Source organism: Typopeltis vanoorti, chromosome 1 (assembly GCF_054136105.1).
Source record: "Typopeltis vanoorti isolate ZY-2024b chromosome 1, IOZ_Tvanoo_1.0, whole genome shotgun sequence".
NCBI lineage: Eukaryota > Metazoa > Arthropoda > Arachnida > Uropygi > Thelyphonidae > Typopeltis > Typopeltis vanoorti.
The window spans coordinates 73,477,543-73,503,825 of NC_143549.1; the positions used below are offsets into that span (position 1 = coordinate 73,477,543).

The window sequence follows — 26,283 nt, forward strand, 5'->3', positions numbered from 1 at the left end:
TATTCGAATATTTAACTACCGGAATGGTATCAGCAATGATTTATGTGACATTACTAATTCGGGAAGACCTCATTAGTAGCTTTTTCATGATATGAAAAACTGAACGGTCGACTGGGGATGATCTTTATAATTATCTTTGCTCAGGAGTAAATGCTAAGCTTTCTAATGTTGAGCAAAACACAACTTTTAAAGTCTTTGTAAAAAGTATTTTAAATACTGTGTGGTTTTTAAATTTTACAAATTCCTGAGAACATTAAATTAATTATAAATTTAAAAATGCTATAGTGTCTAGCACATTTATAATTTTCTGTCGGTCCTTTATATATGATGTTTAGCATTGAAGGTTACAATTGAAGGATCGCCAGATAACTGGAAACTGTTTCCTGTTGTAACTCAGTGATATGTTATTTGAATGATTTGTATTTAGATTGTCTCATTGAATAGAGCAAGTATCTGTTCCTTTTCGAACGAGATTGGCGGCATGTCTTACAGAGGTCTCGTGGTTTTCTATATTCTAAAATCCACTTTACCTGCAAGCTCGTAAACTTAATTTGGTGTTTCAGAGTTGGGTTGGGTTTAGTGCTTGATTGTTGCGTTGAATTATGATCGAAACAGCTAAAGATATGAGAGACCAGTGTATCATGTCTGTTAATTGCAGGCATTCTGAGTTATCTACTTAGCGAGATGAAATATCCAAGCTTCTAGATGGAAAACTTTCCTTTCATAAATTCATAAAGTACTTTATGAATTAGCCGATCTCATGATCGGATTTTTTTTTCATGTATGATACACGTTCATATATAAGTATACGTAGATTATAAATACTATTCAATAATTACGCTAAGAATGGGACCATTTCAGTTTGTAGATAAAAATCGAATGCATCCTCTGTAGAATTCTCAATTAAGCTGAAAAATATGAAACTGATTTTGTTTTATTCGTGTAAGTGTGCACAATAATTAATCCATGGTCAATATGAGATTTCTAACCTTCTGATAGAAGGAGAATCCATCAAATTGGGAACTGCGAATTCTTCACGTTTCAAGGACATCTGAAATACAAAGACGGTCACTGTTAAAATTTTATGTAAGTGAAATTTTCATTTCACTTACATAAAATGGAGCCTGTACATAATAAAGTTTAGGTTTTAGTTTTTTTTTAAATAAAAAAAACAGAGAAAACAAAGGTCGAAAAATTAAAATCCACGTGATTATCACAGCTCTGTTTTCAAAATAGAGCTGTGGTAACCACCATTCTTTTCTTTGCGTGTGCGTGTGTGCGTGCATTCAACTCCCTATGGATGTGCAATCAATTGCAACCAAGTCTTTAGACAAATGAGAAGACGGTCCAAAACTCGAAAGATACAATGGCATGCATCTTCTATAAAAAGCATTTTATACGTATTTTCTTAAAGTGCATAAAGTTCAACATTAAATTATCGAGAAATCAATCGATTTTAATTATATTTTTTTGTTCATTCGTTAATGTGACGTAATTTTACCGGTAGATGTAAAGAAAAAAAAATTCTTAATTGGAAATGTGAGAACGGGAGAAAGAGTTTAAATTTTGTAATCGCTTTTTCAGTTTTGTTCTGTTTTGTTGTTCAGAATGATTTATGAAGAAACAAGTTTTCTTATCAAGAGGATATTTGATCTTCTTTTAATAACTCCCTGATTGTAAACCTATTAACATGTCATATTAATTAGTTTTGCTATGCGTAGAAACGTGTTCGCTTTCTTTGCCTTCAATCCATTGGCCAGGAAGAACTTCGAAAACCAACTAGGACCTCGCCATAAATATTCCTTGAACCCTGCCATCTTAGTTAATTAACGAATAATTGGATAATATTCAACTAGATATAAATAAAACTTTCTTTATGTTCTATTTATATCATTTTAAGCAAACAAAAAGAAATATTCCTAATACAGTTATGAACATTCTTATGAAAACCTCCAAACCACAGGAGACGGGAATCCCATTTAATTTACGTTTTCACGTCTCTATGGCTTGTTTCTTCTCCATGGATTTGATTTTCATTTAGAATGTATACATGAATAATGAGGGTAAGACTAATACTAGAGAATTGCTTGCATGGGTAAGAGACGAAAGTCGCACAAGAACTTTCTTTGAGACCTTTTGGTGAAGAAAGGAAAGCCAATTTTCTTAAGCGGAGTCAGCGATGGCGCTAATAGAGTAATGTGAAGCTCGTGTGACCCCTCTAACCACGACAAAAACGTTGTCAGCAGAAATATCAGCTGAATTTTCCAAACAGCGGCACTATTTAGATAGCAGAAGCATAAACTGAACAAAAAGCTGCGAATGCTGCTATTTCTGTTGTTTATGGACAAGCTACTGAGGTAAGAAATTCTTTCTTTCATTCTTTCCAACGGGATGAAAGAAATTGTTCCTTTCATCCGTTTATTTTTCGCTCACGATCTCTTTATCCAGATTTTCTCTCCTTTCCTACTTCTAAAGTCATTTTCCTATATTTTGCTACGTATCATGACTATGCCAACTTCTTCAGTTTGGCCTACTTCTTTTAAATGTTATCTGGATATTCATCTGTATGTGCCAGTGTAATTACCCACCATGCAGTTTCTTTACATCCCTCCCCTAAAATAATTGCCGTAATGCTAACTGCCATACCTGAAAACCATTTTTAACTTTTTATTGATTTCTTTTGTATTTTATTTGCTAATGTTTTGCATGCATTTAAATTTGGTTGTTGCTGTTTGGATTATGACTGAAACAACTAAGGCTGGTGAGGCTAGTGTGCTGTGTCTATTAATTGCGTGTGTTCTTATGACCCGTTTGCCTGTTTTACGAGAGAAAAAAAAAACTAGTTTCCGGAATAAAAAAAAAATATTTTTTTTCACCTCTGTATACGATCAGTTAACTCATCTTCAGTTGAAAAGCCCTTATAAGTGTTCTCCGATTCGTAGATGGACTTTGAAATCTTTCTAACCAAAAGGCATCGTCTCCGTATTAGACCGAAGGAACAAACACTAAACAAGCATTGTATAATGTTTGTGTTCTTTAAAAGAAAAATAACCTCCGTATGGAACTGTAAAACTCGCCTGCAGCTGATAATGTGATGAAATACACATACCAAATAATTCTTGGAATTGAACTCCGTTAACTGCGAATGAAACTTAGAGAGAGAGAGAGAGAGAGAGAGAGAGAGAGAGAGAGAGAGAGAGAGAGAGGCTACTGTTTATGTCGTAACTCCTTAATCCGTGGAGCTTCTGAAGTTTTGTCAGTATTGACTTCGTTTGGTTGGAAAGAACTGAATTCGAATCTCGGATACCCTGGATGCGAAGAACCTCTAAGATTTTTTTTTTTTTTTTTTCAACTGAAGGTGAGTTAGTCGATCTCATGAGGACTTCAAAAGTTACCGTATTCCCCACCCCCTGCAAAATTAGTCCACTGTCCTAGGTCATAAGAAACACGTAATTTGCAGATATAATACACTACGCGTTAGAGTCTTAGCTGTTCGTCCATAATTCTTATTTATCTTATCCCTTCCCTCTTTAATCTTGCGATGGCGAGGATTTTCTATTCACTTAACCGCTACGGTATTCGATACCGAGGATAAGATGGTTAGCTCTGCAGGTTAGCTCCTCCTCCCAGTGTGTCCTGTATCTGCAGACGTGTGTTCACGGGCCGGTTTGCCTGTTCTGGGGGACGCAAAATCCGAGTTAACGGGTGAAAAAAAAAAACCTACTTCAATATGAGACCGGCTAACTCACCTTTAGTCGAAAGAGACCAGATAAAGGTTCCTCACGTCACTGACGGGAATCGAACCCGGGTCTTTCTGACCAAAGGGTTTCGTCTATACTACCTAAACAACGGAGGTTCATCTCGTCCATAACTCTAAATTTAATCCTTATAATTTATAATCTTAAAAATAGGATCTTTAAGGTTATAAAAAATTCAAAAAGATCTGAATTCTAAAATTATTTCAAATTGTATTATTTTTCTTATTTTATTCATTTATATCGTTGTTTTTTTTAGTTTCCGTATCGCAGTAATGTTTTGACAATGCCCTTTGACTGGAAAGACCTGGATTTGAATCCCTTCTAGGACGAGGAAGAACGAACCTTTATCTGGACTTTTCATTGAAGTGAGTGATCTGTTCCCATACGAAGATGGAAGGGTTTTTTCCCTCCTGGAACCTCAAGTTTTCATCCCGCAAAACACGCAAACTAGCCAGAAGAACATAAGCAATATACAGTCATAGGAGACTACGTGAATAAGAATTAACTACCCTATTTCGTGGGATCTGATTTCAAAAGCCTATATCATAGGTGGCCAACAGCAGGTCCGCGGGCCGCATTGCGGCCCGTAACGTGATTTTGTGCGGCCCGCTGCAGGATAAAAACTATATTAATTATATGTACTATCAATTAAGCTATTAGTTTCGACCGCAGATTTTCTGATTGATATACTAGTTATATTCATTATTTCTGATGACGGAAACACTTTATATTCTCAACACGGAATCAAAATTGCTTTAAAAAGATTACTCAATTTATAAAATCTACTGCTGCTCTGTGCGAGTTCTGGTAGATTTCTATGCGCTTCAGAGTAACGCATCATTGAAAGTCACGTGCTCTGCTCTGGTTACAGTGATCAGTTTCAGAGACTCAGTTTCAAGTATTTTACATTGTTCTCCCAGTAGTAATATGATTTAACAAATATAGTGATTCGATACATATAACTATTGCCTTGAAAAAATGCAGAGTTTATTTTTATTTAAGTTCTGTCTAAAAGTATGCGGTCCGTGACGCTACCATTCATCATATATTGGTCCTCGTATGATCTTGAAATCAACTAAATATAGAATGAAGCTGGCCAAGCCTGGCCTACATGGTACGCTGTATACGTTGTGGCTCTATGCGCATGCGTAAAACAGAAAGAAAAGAGAATGGATTTATATATATATATATAATTTATTTTATTTTATTTTTTAGTCGGAGAACAAGTATGTTGATGAGAATATAACGCTTGGAAATAAATATTCTTCTCATTATTTGACTTTCATTTTGGATATTCCATGTAGCATATATGCATTTAGAAGTTCTATACAGTTCTAATACGATTGTGTTCTATATTTGCATTTTCATCTTTTCAGTCTTACGTTGTGACACGTTCCGCAAAAATTTCAATGAATAAATAAAATATAGAGTGCATATACAAATAATATATAATTTTTTTTTTAATTCTGGATTCTTTGGTAGTCATTTTTTTTCTCTAAATGCCAAATCATTTTCACGTATGTCCCATCTTCTCCCAACGTTTTCAACCTTTAATTGTTCGGATTGTTTTCCGCTTTCTTCACTATTGACAGAAATTGGATCTCTTGACACCAAGAACATAAATTTATTGTAGACTCTTCTCGTTACAGCTGTCTTATCCAGTGACAGAGAACCGCCTTTATATTTATTAGCTCATTTTACCTTAGGAAAATTTGTCTTCAAAGAATGTTCATACTTCGTTAAATTTTAAATTCTTTCTTTTATCTATTTTCTTAAGGTCTTTCATAATTTAAAGTACTCTGTTTATAATGTCTATCTTGCTTTCTTTAGAAAGAAATATTTTCCTCCTCTCTCTCTCTCTCTCTCTCTCTCTCTCTCTCTATCTATCTATCTATCTATATCTTTTTCTTTCCCAACTGCTAATTATGGTCATAATTAGAACGGTAATTATTATTCGGAGCTGCTGCTTCCCTACACTTCACTTAATTGAAAAATCTAGATTTTAGAACAGTCCCTTACTTGCCAATCTATAGGAAGGAATTGGTCCGAAGCCTACAAGAACTTTTATCTCTTGTTGAATCCAAAGAACCCGCCGATTTCCTCTTTGTATATATCACAGATAAAGTCTCACACAGAAGAACGTTTATCTTTAATTACTTAAGTTTATGCTCTTTGTTTCTTCGGTTGCGATGAATTGTTCAGATCTAATCGTTCGAAATTTACACAAAGTGAAAAAGGAAATGTAAACGTCTCCATTTATATAAAGAAACTGTCAAGCATCACTGAACAACTGCTCCTATTCATATATACAAAGCCTTATTTTTTGGAAACTAACAGTACAAGCAAGAAAATAGGTTTTCTCTAAACACGCATACAAACATGCCAAAGTACAAAGAATTTGAAAGTGATGTATGACTCGAGATGCCATTTCACCAACCCACCAGCCGGTATTGACTGTCCGCCAGAAACAGCTGACAGCCAATTAGTGACACTTCATTTCTTATTGGCAGAATTCAATCCGAGCACGTCCAAAAACATATTACTTTCTATCGCAGCGCCTTGTTGCCATAATACAGCAGACGACTCGAAATCAACTATCGCTTGTTTTGCTTACAAAGCACTGCGCCACACAGCGACGTATAATGGCAACACGAGAATTCCAACAATTGAAATTTTTAAAAAGAATGCCTCTCTCTCTCTCCAGCTGAGTTGTCGTACTCTGCTCTTCTCGAAAAGTACTTGAGTCTCGCTGTTGTCGATCAATCATAACCAAGGGAATTTATTCTACTCGTGTTTCGCTTTTATGTGTATAGTCGAAGGATAGAATATTATATAAGGATAAACGTGCGTGTCAAACTATACTTTTTTTTTTTTATTGGAACAAAGTTTGCATGCGTCGCATTGCTTGCGGCAATTGCTTCGTTATAAAGTTTTATAGAATCTTCGTGCAGATACCATGCAACATTTCAACTATTCCCAAAGGTGTGAGGGGTTCGGAGTTTCTGGTTGATATACAACTCTCGTCGAACATCAATTGCGGCACCACGCGAAGAATATCTAACCCTTTTCAGTACGTTCTCCATTCTTCTCAGTTAGTGTATGAGCTGCCTGATTATCCGTTTGGGTTTATTTCCACTGTTTAATGATGCTATCCATGCTTGATCTCGAATTCCCTAATTCAGAACTATTCACACGAACTGACATTACTAAATGTGGAAGTCTGTGATGATATCTCGAGTAATGAAAATTGAAGCAACTCTAAACCACAAGCATCGCCAGTTGTACAAAACTGCAATCAGTTAATGTGTATTTATGCCACGTTATTTGTTATTAGTAGTAGTAGTAGTAGTAGGCAACATTCGAGAAAAATGAGACATTCTCCAATAATTTTGCAACAATGTGTATACTCGCGCATGCGTATATCTATTACTCCACTAATAATTTGCTTGAAATCAATTTTATGTTTATTATTCGCAGCATTAGTAATAAATAAATAAATAAATCCATTAATCTAAACTTCTGAATGAATTTGCTAACTGTATTTTTGACTTCAAAGCATCTCACTGTACTATGAGTATTTTGATTCAACGCAACATACGAATTAAATTAAGATGTTATACTAATACAAAACAGTTCACGGGGTTGGTTATAGTGTTAATAAATAAAGAAATAAATCCTCTACGCCTTTTTATTTCCAAAAGATAGTAGATGGAACTTTTAAGTCCTTATTTTTCTTAAACCGTTCGCAGCTGCTCTCCAACTTCGTCATCACCAGAAGCTCAGTGTGTGCCAGTGCACAATCGGAAGCGACACAGAGATATAGCACTGCTGCAATGTTGATACTAATCCTAACTTATTATTGTGTGAACTTTTGGCTAAATCTACAATAACACGAGCAATAACTATTCAACAATCTTTGACAGTTGAAATACTGACTCACCGATTCCCATTCATCTTTAATTTCGTCTACTTTAGTTTTCATCTTCTAAAGATTAAAGCCACCAGACACATACCACAGAATCTCAAGACTTATTCTGGAAATTCACTACCCCTTTGCTTCTTTTAATGCCCACACTACCATTCCCCCCCCCCCCCCTAGCTGTCAGCTAGGTTTCTCAAACTGTGTTCCCCGGAAGGTGAATAGGTGTTCCGCGAGAAGTTCCCCTGGAATTTGTCATTTTAGTATTCTAAGCATTTTTCATGAATAAATATTTTATAGTAAAAATATTCTGAGGAGAATAATATTCGTGAATATGTCGAAAAGCTCAGACCCAGAACGCCTAATAACATCTGTGTATCGTTAATTTTCACACAAGTCCGCGCGGTTAGCCTAGTGGGTTTGCGTTTCGTAACCATATGCCTGGAGAAGGAGTGTCCCAGGTTCGATTCCCGTCGAAGACGTGAGGAATTTGAGGATCTTCCTCAGGCATAGCCAAGTTAGTCGGTCTTGGGCGCGGGCAGCAGCCCCTGCATAAGAAGTGGGAATAACGCGTAGTGAAAGAAAAAGAATATCGTTAATTTTCACACATCGAAACGAAACCTTTCAACATTTGGGAAAGGGAATACGCTATTTATGACGGGTCATAAAAATTACCTGCAAGCGGATTATAACAATAGGTGGCATATCCTTTGTTCTCAAAACTGAAGGAAATGACATCTATGTAGCAAATATCAGTGACTAAGCGGCATATTTTTAAACATGGAAATATTCATGAATTATCGTTAATTTTCACACATTGAAATCTTTCAACATTCGGGAAAGAGAATACCGCCGTTTATGACCGATCATAAAAATTGTCTGCAAGCCGATTACAACAATGGGCGGCATGTTCTAAAAACTGAACGAAATAACATCTGTGTTGCAAATGTCAGTGACCAATCAGCAAGGAAGTATAAAGAAAAATTTTCCACTGAAATTAAAGATCAAGGTAGTCTGTATCCAGTTCTCAAATCTAGTAATACTGAATACTTTCTTTGCAAGTTCGTATTGCAGTGTGTAAGTGCTTGTTCTGAAACCGACGTGCCGTGATTTTTTAAAAAGTAATAGGAATACAGATTTAAATTCTAATATGAATAAGACACAAGGCACTTTGTTTAATTTTGGTATTAAGAAATCTCTTATTGAAGGTGTTTATGACGCAACAGATAGTGAGTCATCCACTACCAGCCTACAAAGCGATCTCCAGGATGTACAAAAGGAGGGGAAAACTACCAGCACACAGTCTACATTCACTCGTAAGTACTTATAATATAAATTTTTGGTGATCAGAATAGGATATGTCAATGAAAATCAGCGCAAATTAATTTAATGATGGTTTAATTGATGGTTAATTAATCAATGATTAATAACTAATTATCAGTTATTAATTAATAATAATAAATCAGCTAAATTACCAATTAATTATTAATTAATATATTATCAAATAACCAAGGTGTTCCGTGAAAATTTCAGGATTTGTGAAGTGTTCCGTCGTAGAAAAAGTTTGAGGAAACCCTTCCCTAGCCCATCAATATTTTATATGTCGATAAGTTTATTGTGGAAGAAAACCTACCGCCTTCGCCTGAACTTAGTTAATTCAGCCGTCCTATTAGTATACCTTATCGTAAGGAAATGTCGGTGTAATAAAAATAATGCTAACACACACACGCGCGCGCGCGCGTGTGTGTGTGTGTGTTAGAAAATGCGAATTCTCTGCATTATTTAAAGATAATGCGAAAAATGTCTGGAATCTACGGAGAACACACCCAGCACTTACTCTCTTGAGAAGAGTTCGTAGACATGTCCGCACCCATGTGACTCTATGATTATGTTCTGCTCATTCTTTCTCAGATAGTACAAGTTTTAATCTCGGTGAAAGGAAATCTAATAATACGCTGCCTTACAGTCTAACAGTAATCAACAACCTGGTTTCAATACGACCAGAAATAGTTTCCTGTTTCAACATTTTTGACAAATGATCCTCTCAGCATTAAACCTAAGTGGTTGTTGGGTTCGTTGACTTTTCTGTGTGTGTATTAAGTGCAGCGAGAAAACTAATCACTTGCTGTGACATCCATTTATTATTATGATTATGTATGCGTATCTGGAAGAGGGGTGTTCGTTTTCACGAATGTTCGGGCCACACGTTTTCAGGAAAGGTATGTGTCACATGACAGTATTTGACATAGCTTTTGTCTTAGTTGTGTTTTTCGAAAGAGCAACGGCTTGTTTATAATGGGTATCCAGTTCTGCATACTTAATAGGTTTTTTTTTTTTTTTTTCGGAACCCACTAGTCACGAAAAAAAAATGGTTCTGTTCTCGTGTAGCTATCTCATTATTAACCCCCTCATGTTTCTGGAGAGAAAAGGTGTTATTTTGAAATACCTTGATTCGAATCCTTGAAAATCTGCTGCTATAGAAAAAATTCATTCCCATACCTACATATTTTTGCTATAAATTTATTCGATAAATTGCAACTGTTTAAACAGAGAAAAAAGTATTGAATATTTATTTATTAATTAATATTAATAAATAAATATATACTACTAATAATAAATATAATAAATAAATACTCTCAAAAATAGGGATGTAGTCTAGATGGACCAGTAATTAACTCTTTTAGCTTTTCGCTGGATACATCAACCCAGGAAAACAACGATATAAACGTTTCTCAAATAACAATGGATTTGGTGAACGAGCCTCTTCTACATCTTGGAAAGGAGAGACACCTTTTGGTAAATATTTAGATAATGCAATATTATTTTGTCGGTTCGCAATCTAGTGACATACCTAGTCTATTGGTTTGCTGCAATCGTGATACGCTTTCTTGCGAGTTTAGAATTCACAAAAAAAAAAAAAACTGAATTTTTAATTTCTCAACTGAAAGTTCATGTTTCAATAACTATATTTTGTTTCCCGAAGATTTTTCATTCTCCTTTCGAAAACTTGTCTGCGTGCATATGGAATTAGATGTTGTGGTAATATTATAATTAATTTGGCTGCACCATACTGCATGATATTCATAGTTAGTTCATCATCTAAAGCCGATGACAATGAAAGTTTGGTATTCTTAGCAAAGATGACAAAGAGTGTTATCTCCCAATAACCTTTACATTTATTACCAAAAAATAAAGAACTGGAGCAAACACACATAGGTAATAAACAAAAATGTGTAGCTCAGTGGATGTGGCGTTTGCACACCACGGCGCTTGGCCGCACGAAGGAAGACTTGGTTTCGAGTCTGGTCGGCGACTAGAGGAAATTTTTCTAAGCCTTTTTTCGACCGGTTCCCGAGTTAGTCGATCTCTGGCACCGGTAAGCTGGTTTTTCCTCCCGGAAACTCGGGTTTTTCGTCCTGTAAACTCAAGAAAATCGACCGTAGAACCCACATTATTTCAGACATTAAATATATTGTGTTAGGGTTAGGGACCACGAGATGGCGGCACATTTGAGCCGTCTCTCTTCACTGAGTACCGCTTAATTAGTGATAGCCTGGGGCCATCTATCTCTGATTGGTCCCAGTGGAGATTGAACTGCCCACTCAGTCTCCAAAAGTTAGATAGGGCTAAATGGCCTCGCCTACTCCCCGTATACGGGAATAAAAAGGCGTTAGCTGATTTTTTTTTTTTTATATATAAGTTGGTTGTAAAAAAGATGGCGTTATACCTTTCTTTATGGATATCTCATGCTCTGAGGAGGTTAGCGTCATCTTTATGTTCAAATTTCTACTTTACATGCCAGATACTAGTGTATAATTCCATTCGTAATGCAATATTTGATTGCCTGAATGCAATATATCGGATGATAAAAAAAAAAAAAAACTTGAAGCGCGAAATACGTGTTTTATAATCAGGCGGGTAAGTATGGATCCGTTTGGGACTGTGCTCCCAACCCCCGGTTTCTTTACAGATGACGACAGGTGTGGTGTAATGCGATTGTTTAAGTGCAAGTACGGGATTAGAATATGAGTTTAAAAAAGGCCTTAGGAAATTTTCTGAGCTGATTCCAGCAAAGACATGAAGTAATTGGAAGAATAAAACTTCCAAGTTTTTTTTTTCTCTCTTTCTCTTACTAACAAGCAAACGATCATCGAACTCACGCAACCGACAGAAGAAATTTTCTTCATTGCCAAGTACCAAGATAGGAGAACGATCATTATCAACATTGCTGGGTTGCCGACCTCCATGTGTGGAGATAGCACCGAAGAGACAATGTGCAGGATATCATTCTTTTATTTTCAAACATTTTAGTGCGTATTTTATTTTCGGGTGTAAATTTTCTGCTTTAAAACAGCCCTCAGGAAAAACAGGGCAGAAACTTTAGCGAAAAACAAAGAAAGTTAAGCAGAAGAGCAAGATAGAGAGAGAGAGATAGAGATAGATAGATCAATACTTTTCTTCCCTGATCAGGAAGTCGTAGCAACAATGTATGAATAACTCGCGAACGTTATTTTTGTAGGCGCATTTAAGAGAAGTCCTTGCTGGTGTTTATAGCATTTCTCATGGTTTCGGAAAAGCAATAAAGATCCGGTCTCCTGACATTTATAGGAATTTTCCCACAAGAAAATTTTTGTTTTGGAATTCCTTAGATGTAGCAGAAATATTCATAGTAAACTTCTATGTAGATTATAAAAAATAATAATAATAAAAAAATTTGGATGATTGTCTTTTATCATACTGTATAAAATGAAGGATTTTAATTCAGTATTAAAAGCGATGTATAATTGTCTTTGGAATTATGTAGAAATTTGCTTCAGAGACAATTATATACATTTGTTGTTTTGGTGTTCACTTAGAATACTTTCTTTTCTTTCTTTTAATATGAAAACAGCAGTGTTCAAGAATATGTTATGCATATCTAATCCGTAGCCCATCTACGGTAATGTACATATGTATAAGAAGTAGAAGGAAATGTATACTTTATAAATGGAATACGTATTTGGAACTTTCATGGAACCTTGCAATATTTCGAAGGCTGAAAAGAACTAGCTGACGCTCGATTGGTCAGAGCATCCCTAGAGCGTGAGTGCCGACGTGCATACAAAAACTTATCCACAAAGTGGTGCACGGACAGATGCGAAGCAATTTAATTATCAACCGAGTCGACTTGGTTGGCCGAGTGGTTAGCGTATCCGCTCTCCAGCCAACAAGTTGCGGGTTCGAATCCTGCTATAGGCATGGATGTTTGTGATTGTCTGTAGGTGGGAGATGATATTCATTGCCTGCCGATGCTCGGAGACCACCACCCTGCTTATTGGAAGCCTAAAGCGTCTTGAAAAAGTTCCATGTTTGGTCTCTAGAACAAGGTTTTCTGATATATATATATATATAATTACCGTAAGCGTTCCAAATTTTGGATTGGAAATGAAAGCGTCCTTCTGAACATGAATCATTATCCAGGCCATGGAATTAGCGAAGTAGATTATTTTTAACCAACCTGCACAGCCCTGGTTCAAATCCAACAGACGCGAAAAAACTATCAGGACTATTCAGTTGAAGGTGAATTAGCTGGTCTTATGCATAGATAGTAGGGGGTCGGTCCAGTTCCGGTAACTCGGATTTTTCATCCTGTAACCAAGCATACCGACAGGACAACACATGCAGTTTACACACACAAATATATATTGTATGACTAACCACCTTATTCTGGTAATATGGTTACGAAAGTCAGTCTGGACCGTTTAAGGGTTGTAAATAAGGCGGAATATCAAACATGGAGGACATTCTGTCCTCTCGCAACCTGGATTTTTATTCATGAGCATCTATCTCTTTAAATACATTTCTCCTTCTCTGCCACTTCTCTTCGTTTACTGCTGCTCAGCCGGAGTGAGTACTACATTTTACACCCCTCCCCCTTACACACACACACACACACACACACACACACACACACACACACACACACACATACACACACACACCATGGATACGGTTTCAGCACTTTAAGCGGAAACACTTTAATGGCGATCTACCAAACCCAAAGAGTTGCCAGTACTTTCTTTCTAGTTCCGTGTATGCAGAAATAATTTTAAAATACCTATCGTTATCCCCTATTTTTTATTTATTTTTTATAAACAATTGTCAGGTCCTTCAATTAATGAACTAATTGTGTCCCCTAAATTAAGAAATATAAACACGTTAGATCAAGAATATTTTAATATTTGCCAAATATTTCAGTCTGAAATTAACAGACTATCCTCAGTGGCTTGACAGGAACAGTTTTTACAAGGAGGAATACCAACAATCGATCATTCAAAAGTAGAACGAGCCGCGTGATGTTACATTGCTAAGCACTAAAGAGAAGTAAATTTCACCAGAGTGACGAATAAATTATGGATATTAATTGACAATTTCATACAACAATCTTAATTTATGAATTCAATTAAAGATTACATTAGACTAATGTAGTAATTAGGTCTCAATTTAAAAAAAAAACCTAGTGTGTTATCCTAATTACACTTTCCCATATTTTTGACAAGGATGGGCAATCATTTCGATTCAAGTTAGGGCGTTGAAATAAGGCTTCAGCACTCTCTTTGAACAGGCTCTCGACAAGTTATCCTTTTTTGACATCCTTCTCATCGGCTCTCCTTTAGGTATTCTGACAACAACAGTTTACAGAAAACCCACCCTTACTGGACGTTACACTCTCAAACAATCTGCCCATCATCCTTATCAAAAAAAAACAGGAATTATAAATTGTTTAATTCGACGAGCTAGAACTAATTGCTCAACTCCGCACGAATTACAGAAAGAACTTTCAACTATCAAACATCACATGAAATTCAATGGCTTCTCCGAAAAGACTACACAACATCTGTTCGATTCCTACACTCCTCGAGTTCCAATTCCATATATTTCCGGAATCTCAGAACCAATTTCAAGAATTCTGAAGAAATATAATTTAACAGTCACTTATATCCCTATCAACAAAATATCCCCCTATTTCCCATCTTCTAAAGATAAACGCTCAACTATGTCGCTGTCTGATGTATATCAAGTTCCTTGTAACTGTAATCTGTCGTACTTTGGGCAAACTGGACGCTCTATAGAAAAAAGAATACAAGAACATCAATCGTACATTCTTCACAACAAATCCGATAAGTCTGGGTTGGCGCAGCACGGGATGGAGTAAAAGCCACAACATTCTCTGGTCCAAGACTCGCCTTCTACACAGATGTCGCTGTAAATTCGAGCGCCTGTTCAAAGAGAGTGTTGAGGCCTTACTTCAACGCCCTAACTTGAATCGAAATGATTGCCCATCCTTGTCAAAAATATGGGAAAGTTTAATCAGGATAACACACTAGGTTTTTTTTTTAATTGAGACCTAATTCCTACATTAGTCTAATGTAATCTTTAATTGAATTTATAAATTAAGATTATTATATGAAATTGTCAATTAATATCCATAATTTATTCGTCACTCTGATGAAATTTACCTCTCTTTAGTGCTTAGCAATGTAACATCACGCGGCTCGTTCTACTTTTGAATGATTAATTGTTGGTATTCCTCCTTGTAAAAACTGTTCCTGTCAAGCCACTGAGGATAGTTTGTTATTTTCAGACTGAAATATTTGGCAAATATTAAAATATTCTTGATCTAACGTGTTTATATTTCTTAATTTAATGGCACAAGTATCTCTCAAGGAATTGTTTCTCTCACCCACTTCTTAAATTTCAGCCTAATTTTCACACTTCTGAGATTTTCGACTGAAGAATCAGATTTGAAATCTCCACCAGGTACTCGGAATGTTTTGTCACGGCTCTTTATTGATTGACACGCGCGGGAATGCTGGGCAAACACGAAATTGCAATCTTTTGAACGGGAATGGCATATCAGTTGACATTAAGGGAATTCCTCTTATAGAGATACCTTCGCCATTGCCAGTATTGACCTGTTATCTAATGGGACGAAATCTCCTCGTCCACTTCGAGTTCAGGGGAGAAACCCCGATAGGATTTCTCTCCTCACAACTGATTTTTTTTCTCTAAATTTACGGACAATGGACTGATTGTTCAAAAGGTCAGAGATAGATAGTATTAAAGAATATCTTCAGACAGAATGCTTTAAAATAATCTCTTATTATATTTGAATCGTCAATCTGTGAAATGTAGCGCATTAATTTTCTGAATAATAGAGCAAAACTGTAATGAAAGTTATATTTTAGAAAGTATTTTCTTTATCAGATTTTAATGTATGACACGCATCATATGAACATTATGAGGTGACTTGTCTATAATGCATTCTCTTGACGAACGATCGCATTAAATCACTCCAAGCCATAAAAGGATGCTGAATATAAAATCTACTTTATTTATAAAATTATTATCCCTCGCAGACGAAAAAAAAATAATAAAATAAAATATGTATATATATATATATAAGAAAATTGTGTTGTGGAAAAGTGCAGTTTCATGAGCATTCCTTCGCACGTCCCTAATAAACATGAAATATTTATTTATTGATCAGATCTCATACATTATGTTGTACAGATATGTGCATCTAAAATCTGTGGTATGCACATCCTTCAAGTAACGCTGTTACTATTGCAGACTGCTTAATTTAGAATTCTGTATTATACGCATTACGTTAAATATCGATAAAAAATTATACAGGAAACATTCTCAAGTGCATAATTGAATTATAATATTCATTCTTCAGTGTGTTTTTCGTGGTATGCCATTAGAAAATGGCATTAGAATATGCCATTAGAAAATGGCATCCGTGTTATTTTTTTTTTATTGGTGAAAAAAAAAGCGCTTTTGTAAATGGCATGAGAAGATTGTGAGATATTTAATTTACTTCAATGTGCTATGTGAACATTTCGATGAAGATATTCATGTGGATGTGATGTAAAAGGAAACAAATTAATCCCTCTCAGTAAAATGTGACATAATATTACTTATATGTGCTCTCATTATTACGTTTGATCTTTAATCACTATTAAATATCAATATTTAAGATTCGCATATTTGAAATATTATCCTAGTACGGCCTTACAGCAGCTCTAGAATATGTGACTTTTCTGGTTAGAAACGTCAGCATGGTTCTAAAGCAAAGGGGCCCTGATTAATGTATTTGTTTATAATCGCTTACAGAAAATTATGAAATAATTTTTGGGGGAAAAAAATCTTCGGATTATTTCAGAATAAATCCAAGGAAAAACGAATAAATCCTAAGTAATACTGGTTAGAGAGAGAGAGAGATTTCGTGGTTATTCCGAAACAGGGTTGTAAGCTGATATGTCTTTCTACTGATTGCGCGCACCTTCCTGAGCACACTTGTTCCGAAACAGAGACTACGCAGAGCTCAAAGGTAAAAAGCATCTCCTTCTGCAGAGCCATCGATCTTCGAAGTGAGTGGGCGAGTTACATCCTACCAGAAAATTTAGGTCTCCCTTCCTGTGTGTGGGGGTAGGTTTACGCAGTCTAGAACGATGCAACAGTCACGTGACACGAACGATGAAGACCGGTGACTGATGGTGAACATTCTGCGCCTCTCCGTTCCGTTGATCCAAGACAAAAGCCCGTGACTCATCTACGTACCGAAGCCGGACAACTCTGTTCTTTGTGCCGGTCACCCCACCGAGTCGTTTCTCCGAACCTATAAATGATGGTCCTGGACGATCCCCCCCCCCTTATATAGACTTGACACCGCTTGCTCCGAAACGTCCCTCCTGCGTTTCATGAGTCACTTTCCCTTATCATCAGGTGTATCGGTGGCGAACACAGACCCAGCTGGCGGCGTGTAAACGACTGGGGTGGACTTACAGTGCTCGCGCGGTTCCAATAAAGTAATCGACGCAAAGCTAGGGGTGGATTAACGGCCAAAAGAGCAGCACGGGCGGGCGGACATTGATAGATGGTGTGACTGAGCAGGGGATTTCGGTTCCAACATACACACACACACACACGCACGCACGCATACACACAAAAAAAAGCTAAATGCCTCGTGCACAGTAGTAGTCGACGTAGGAGGACACAATGTTACGTGTGCTGAGAATTGTGGTGTTTCGTTTCCAACTTTCCCCCACCTTGTCGATAAGGGATGTAAGGTGCGTGCTGTAGGTTCTTTTGTGATGTGACTTTTGTGTCTGGCCCGAAATAGCAGTTAGAAAATAAGGTAAATGAGGGATCTCTATTGAAATCCTCACCCACGCATGTGAGGTGACACCTTTAATTCCCCTATTTCTATTCGCAGGCTAAAAACTGCTACCGGTGGGATGTTGTAACATGGAATGTTGCAAATGAGAAGCAAAACACCTCATAACTTTTTCGTAGTATGTTTGGAGAGTGGTACTCTATAATGCAGCACGGTAGCTACAATTAAGACCTGAGGAGTCACGCACAAAAATGATGGAACTTATAATGCTATGTGGATTAAAAGACTTAAGGGAAAAGAAACATTAACATTAGATAGAATCAATTGTAGGTTAGAACTTTAAGGAGAAAACATTGATGACGGTTTGCGAAGAATAGAAATAGAATTCTGCGTGAATTGGTTTCCAAAAAAAAAAAAAAAGAAAACATTCAGAGAATGCACAGAAGTGAAAAATAAATTGTACTAAAGGGACAGTTGTTATCAATGAAATCCGTTTGGAGCATTTAAAGAAAACTAAAATGTTTGTGCGAAATTATTCTGTAAAAAATAAATAGTATTTCTGTTTGGAAAATGTAAGATTATTTGTGATCCTTAGAGATTACCAGAATTCACTTTCATAAAACTTCTAACTGTGCTAAAAATAAAGAAATAAACTAAAAAGAGAAAATAATAGCATAAGGAAAATAGATGGAAATTCAATTTTATTTCATTCATTTATATTCAGAATTCATTCTCATTCGTATTATAATATCAACTTCTCTCTCTCTCTCTCTCTCTGGACTAACATAAAAGGATTTATACTCCAAGTAATAGTGTATGTATTCGTGTTACATTATTGACACATTTCTGACTTGGTACTGCCATGGAATGATGCCTTCATTCAGTTAGTATTTTTAGCACCGCCAAGATATAAAACTGTCTTTATTTATGAGCTTTCTCAAGAGTTTCGTACCTTGACTAACATTGGCTGACTCAAAATAAGACAAGACATCTCGGGGATAATTCATAAATTATTTCTCTGGAACAATCGGATCTAAAAAGAAGGGCAACCTCTGCAAAATTTTGAATTCATATAAACACTCATAAAAATCTCTAATTTCTTTTATTAGGGACAAAAGAAAACCGAATTAGCAGCGACTTGAGACTTGTTTTATTTTTTTTTTAGCATGATTCTACCATTATTGTACATTTGGAAGCGGATCTTGTTCATGAGACATAGTTTACAACTGCATGCAATTTACCGACCCTCATTAAACTGAAAGAAAAAAATGCTAAATAAATACGCTCTCGTAAATTTTGCGTTATGGTCATGAGTGGCGCCATATTGTCTGCTTACTCAACACAAATAAAAGGTGATTGAAGGAAAACTACCCACAGAAAGTATTCAGTATTCTACATCGAGGTGGAGGGAAGCGAATTACTTGAGCGAAAGGTATTATTCTTGAATTAACCATGGAGAAGTGGGAGCATAGCAGGAATCCATTACTCAAAGTGGAAGAAATTCACGATTTTTATTCCGAAGGTGACCTGTCATTCGGTTTTTTACTGCTCAATATCAGGCAGAAGTAGATGCGTGACACGGATGGTGATATAGGAAGAGGTGTCGTCTTGCATAAAATTGGTTACCTGCAAGCACCCACACCGTTACGGATGGACGAGAGGAATTCAGAATGGAAGTTAAGTTTAATACGAACTGTGACACTGGCCATTGTAAGAATGCATTCAGGGCAATGCATAGATCTCTTCAACAAAGTACAACTACAGACTAACAATGCATATCTAGTAAAATCACATCATAAACCACCAACACTTAATTACAACAGTCATTCTTAATACATGCCGTTTTTCAATGTGAACATTAATTACTTCATTACGTCATTCGAATGGAAATGGACTCCATCTGATCATAAGATTTTCCATGGTCTCATACGTGTCATTATATGCCGACCTAGTTGGGCCTAGTGGAGATGGCGTACCCACTCTCTAACTAAAAGGCTTCGAGTCCCACTGTAAATATTGAAGTTTGTAATTGTCTTTAGGTAGTGGATGATTTTCATTTTCCGATGTGAGACCACTGTTCTGTTTATTGATGGTCTGAAAAAAATCATGCATGGTTTCTACAAAAGGGTTTCTGTATTGTCTTACCCATTCACGTATTAAAAGTGTAATAAGTTGTGGGCAGATCTCAAAGTAGAAATGTTTGGTAGATCTCAAAGTTTTTTTTTTTTTTTTTCACAAAAAAAAATTGTGCAGGAATTGCAGCACAAAATAAAATAAGCCTTTTATAAGCACTAGGATTCCGTTCTCTAATTTTAATAAGATAATCTGGGATTCTCTTCCAATAACATCTTGTTATCTGAACTCGAAATAAGTCTAATTTTTTATACAGATGTTTCTGGTCAGAAAAGTTGGAAATGGTTATAATATTATTATGTATTTATATCATCTTAGGAAGTAATGTCTGACGCGGAAGAAAAAATATCCTAAAAGGGCTAGTGGTTTCTCTTTTTGGCATAAATGACCGGACGTTATTGTTCATCCAAGAAGTTTAATCTGATCACTATCAACGATACAAATAGGTGAAGCGGGATCTTTTTATGAGGAAAACAAGGTGATCGATATAATGATTTTGGTTGTGCTGATCACCTAATTTATGCTGATGATCTTGAAGCGTTGATTCTTTTTGCATTCAAATTTTAATTGGAATTTAACTTGTTTAAAGTGTTCTAACATTCAGCTTATTAAAAATATTTGCCATTTAATAGTTTAATATTTACTATTTTTGCTCATTTATTTGAACGTTCATTTTATATGAACGTTCAAATAAATCGTTATTTATTAGAACGTTCATATATAACATTTCAGCCTCCGTAGCTCAGTCAGTAGACACGAAGCCCATTGGTTGGAAAGATTTTCGTTCGATTCCTGTCAGTGATGTGAGGAACCTTTATCTGATCTCGTTCGACTTAAGGTGAGATAACCGGTCACACACAGAGGTGGAGGGTTTTTTCTCCCGGAACTCGGGTTTTTCATCCCTCAAAACAGGCAAATTGTGAAATCGACATTTTTATCCAATCACTTAGACATACCGATACTGAACGTTGGAGTTAATTCAGTATCCGTATTCAGTGGATTGATTTGTTTAGAATTATTGAGCAGAAAGCTAAGACCTTAGGGGGGGGGGATTACGTAGCATGACTGTTATGCAGAAGGAGAAAAAACAGTTTATTGGGGTAAATAATCAACTTGTGCCAAGTCAGAACGTGGTAGATTTCTATCCTTGCATGTAAAATATGTAAACATGTCTTCCATCACAGAAATTCGAAGCTAACTCAGAAAAACTAACAGATGGAGGAACATCTCCACTATAATGGGCTGTTTAATTAATGGAAGAAATATTTTATTCTTCTCTTCTGTGTTTCCAATAAATTCGTATGCCTTCTTCTTACTCAAATAGTGCTGAAACTGCATAATAAATCTATAAAATATTTCTTATTCCTTTTAATTATCATTCGAGGTAGCGTGCTTCAAGTCTCATTTATTCATCATGACAGAAGAGCGCTACTGTCGTTACGGTAGAGACCATTCAGGTAACTACCAATTTCCGTTTTGAACAGTGTTTTCAATAATATTAATGACAGCATTTGCACAGCGCTGCCAAACACAGATTTCTCTGTGTCCAATGGTATCAGTAATTATCAGTATCAATGTTCTTATTCATACGCTATTTTCAGAGTACATCAAAAACAGTTTTTTTTTATCTCTTGAAGACCATTTGTTTTATCCCAAAGATAATAAGCGCATAGCAACATGAAAGGTTTCTTTCTTTTTTCATTTCCTTAGCCGCACGATGATGCAGGTGTACGTAGAAATCAATGTGAAGACAGATATCCGGAGAAAGAAACTTGAAAAAAAAATGAGCACATACACCGCACAGTGCAGGTTATTGTACGTTCTTTTTCTGAACCATCACGCTAAAAGAATTGTAAGGAAGAGAATGGTGTTAGAAGAGAATGGAAGTCTGTGTTATCGTCTTCTGAAATAAAATTGCAAGCTACTAGTTTTGATGCCGTTTATTGACAAAAATGTTTTGCTATTCGTGTTTTGAAATTTTGCGCATCTCCAATTTCATATTTAGAGTAGAATTTAGTATTGATTAAAATTGAATCCGCTATTTTTCAGCATTTCCAAAACAAGGTGGATTAAATGCTGCTTTTTTTTTTTTTTTAGAATTAATATTCATCCAAGAATCGATAATAGCACATTTACTTATGCATCTTTAATATGCAGGCAGTTATGGCTACTATTTTTTTTATTCTATTTATCCTTTTTTGAAACACGTGCGTTGAAATGAGATCTAAAACTAGATAGACACAAGAAAAGAAAAAAAAAACGTGAAATATTCTCTATAAATTCTTAAATCCCGAAAAAATGTGTATTGGGCACTATACTCACGCCTGCTTTATAAATGCTTCTAATTAGAATTGAAAGCTGGAGTTCAAGGAAAGATACCAAAGTTCACATGCATCTGTAAGAGGATGGATTTTTTATCTAATTTTTTTCAAGTAGGATTCAATTAATTCATTTCTTATGGAGTTGGAAGATTTTTTATTCAACATCCATATTTGGATGAACACACACACAGTTGGCAGAAAAGACTGTAACTAGATTGCTGGCTCATGATCTTGGCTGCCTTAGGACTTAAATTCAGCACATTAAAAGGCTTTGAATTAGTGTCCCAAATATTTAAGTAGGAGCAATTATACTTCACTTACTGGGTTTCTTGAAATAAAATTCAAAATATAACTCCACGAAGAAGTGTCCTGGATTCGAAATTCCAAGTTTTTTTTTTTTTTTTTTTTTTTTTAATACTTCGTTCAGACAGTTTCATTATACTTGCCGGTAGGCCGAGTGTGAAGCCTGTGCTCTCCAACCAACAGGCATTCGGTTTGAATTCCACTTTGGGCATGGATGTTTGGCATTGTTCTTAGGTGGGAGATAAATTTAATTGTCCGGTGTGAGACCACTGTCCCTTTTACTAGAAGCCTGAAGTGGGTTTGGAAAAAAATAAAATTCCATATTTGGTCTCTAGAACTAGATTTCCAGACTATCTGAATTAAAAAAAAAGTAGGGGAAGAAATCTTTATCCCAACCATATTAATGTACTACAGGTTTACAACAACCGTTCGCGGACGGGAGTGAAAAAAAAGAAAATACTCTTGTGGGTGATGAGTGTGAAGTATGTAATAAAACCGTATGTAGCTCGTAAGGTTAAGTTTGTACAAAAAATTTTAGATAAAATATAAAATTTCACATGATATGCTTTCTTACAGGCCCTTTTACTTCTATTCAAATGACGTTCTCAGCATTAATCAAAGATAATGAAGCAAACAGATACTATATTTAATAATTATAAGATGCTTTATATCTAATACGTTTAATATTATATATTTATAAGTCTACCACTAACTTCAAACGAGCCAATATATTCTCATACAATCCCACGCTTTAAATGTATAATATTAAACGTATTGATAATTAAGAAAACTTTTATATTTATTAGATAGAAATTTAATCATTTATTAGTATAAATTTTGCCATTTCGTTCTTAATTCTTTATTCTTTTTCTCTCTCTCTCTCTCTCTCTCTCTCTCCTCTCTCTTTATAACTCTCTCTCTCTCTCTATTCATACATGCATAATTAGATACTTCATTGAGTACTATTTTATAACTTAAAAGAGAAAAATGATTGTAAAAATGCATTTGGTTTAAACATAATATTTTCCGTAAACACATATTTTATTTCTTTTTAACATCGATAAATTTAAAATTTAAAATTTTACCCGGACCATATGGATTATTACAGTATTATCAGACTTCACATCATTAGCCTGAGTTTTGCTTTTTGTTGGTGGAAATTGCAGTCTTTGATCTTCCTCCATCTCCACATTATGAGAATTAAAGCGTGTATCTCTTTTGAAATGTATTTCGTATATAAACATTACAGATTTGTCTTAAAGATAACTCAGAGCACTCATTACGTACTTAAAGTTAACATTAGCTCACCAAAATTGCTTTTTTTTTCATTGCCCCTCTCTCTCTCTCTCTCTCTCTCTCTCTCTCTCTCTCTCTCTCTCTCTCTCTCTCTCTCTCTCTCTCTCCTCTGAAAGCGTGTTTAGAATCACACAACGATAATTTCATACTATAGTTTTCTTAATAGCATTTTTGCTTTCCGAAGACTATTTCAAGAAGAATATGTCTTTAGCAAATAACACGCACTGATGTCGCGGAGTATGGAAATGAGTGTAATTTGGTTTGTTTCGTTTTATCGCAGTTGTACATTACATTTATGATAGTCGCATATAATAAAGACTTGGTAATAAAGCATTTTATTATGGTTCTCTAGTGGCTGTGGAAAACTGCTAAAAAATTCCTTCGATTTCGTTAACATACAACAACACACGCGTTGACTTGAAAGAATGCATGAACTTCAGTGACTACAACGCATTTCTGTAAGTCATAATTGTAATCCATTAAAAGAAGGAGAAAAAAGGAACTGAATCCTAAAAGACTTCTTCATAGAGACCAGCATTTCTCTTTGTCATTGCCAGAAACGATCTATATTATATATATATATATATATATATATATATATATATGTTAAAGTAACCAAGAAATTTTATAAACCTGGTTTTAATCCTATTTTCCCAAGTAAGCACACTAGCAAGTACGCTAAGTTTGCGCCAGAAGTATTTTCAGGTCTGAGGCAACTCGTGGTAAAGGTGGATTAAGCTCTGATCACTTGCCTTAGTATCTCCCATAATGCAAAGCATATCTCCTTGCGGACATATATGATGCTATGAATTAAGGGAAAAATACTTCAAGCGCAAACTTAGCGTACTTGCTTGTTTGCTTACTTGGGGAAATAGGATTAAAACCAAGTTTATAAAATTTCTTGGTTACTTTAACGTATAATATACCCAAAAAAAATTCTACAAATGTGCGTGTGTTTTCAAATACCATAATTATATACACTCATGAGCCAAAATATTATGCCACCTAACTGGTAGCGTGTTAGGCCTCATTCAGTAGCGTAACCGTTTGTATCTGTCTTGACACTGATTCCATTAGACCACTGAAGGTGTCTTGAATTATTCTGATCAACTAGACAAAATAACGTCCCAGAGGTCAGCGACCGAGCAAGGCACTGGTGTCGATTGGTGGATACTGCATTCCACATGATCCCATAAATGTTTAATAGGATTCAAATCAGGAGAATTAGGCAGCCAATAGAGCATTCGGAATGCTTGGATATGTCCAGATCCATTGGGCCAGATTGTCGCCATGTAAGGCAATACCCACTCCGAAACAATCCTCATACCAAGATACTGTTATCACCGCACTATTGCACGACAAGCCATGCGTTCTTGTTAACCGAAAACAGGCCGGATGGTCATAATGTTTTGTCTAATGAGTGTATAATTCAGCACTACTTGATATATATTATATTTTCTTTCGTAATTATTCCATACCTGCAATGCATTGTTTTATCTTTCAGTATATTAAAATATTATTTTTCTCTAACTATGATATGAATGTCATTTTTCTGAATTTATTTACTGCACTTTCATTTAATGATTTTAGAAACCAAATAACTATTGCAGCTGAAAAAAATATAAACAAGATTTACGTAAAATACAAACAAACGAAGATTAACTATTAATTAGAAAATAAATTATTATATAATAAATATTATGTCAGTTAAGTACTACAATTGTTAATTATTAGTATGATCAATGAGAATCATTAAGTAAATTATTAAATAAAATAATTTAATAATTATCAAAAATAATTATTGTTTACGATCATTTCTTGTAATGTAATTTATGACATTGATATTTAAATTATGTACATTTCATTTTTTTTTTTTTCATTCTCAGGTTATTTGACTACCAGTGGCGCTGAAGTCCAAATATGGAGTCATCAATCACCTTAGGATTCAGTGTACTTCTGTGCTTGCTGATGCTACATGTCAGACAAGGTAGGCATTTCCGACGGGAGGCTGGAAAATACCGGCGGAGTAATGACGTTAATCCGATATTCGCACGTGGCGTACCATTATTTCTAGTTTATAGAGGCCGGTCATTATCATGTTTTGTTAGAGAGTGTAATTCATTCGCTGACTCATGGTCGACAATTTACGAGGCCAATCTGTCATGAAGTAGCAAGGAAAATTTTCCCGAGACAAGGAAATGGAATTAGAGAGAGCTCAAGAGTACTTTACATCTGGAATTCACCGAACCGTTAGCGTACAGATGTTATGGGTGATAAGTCTGGATGGTAATGGTCGGCATGGAAACAAACAGACCAATTAAGACACGTGATAAAGCTAATGTTCCTCAGCCTACCAATTATGAAGAAGTGGGGGAAAGGCTGTCCCGATCA

General features: G+C 35.5%; 1 protein-coding gene across 3 annotated transcripts in view; it reads left to right on the plus strand.

Moving 5' to 3' along the window:
• LOC150110088 (U-scoloptoxin(05)-Sm1a-like) overlaps positions 1 to 26,283 on the plus strand; it is a 95,979-nt gene that overhangs the window by 51,947 nt on the left and 17,749 nt on the right. For all 3 annotated transcript variants that reach the window (XM_090397863.1, XM_090397876.1, XM_090397870.1), the window contains one exon: positions 25,779 to 25,879. In XM_090397863.1, coding sequence (XP_090253989.1) covers positions 25,813 to 25,879 — 67 coding nt within the window. In that variant the 5' untranslated portion in view covers positions 25,779 to 25,812. The remainder of the gene's footprint in view (positions 1 to 25,778; positions 25,880 to 26,283) is intronic.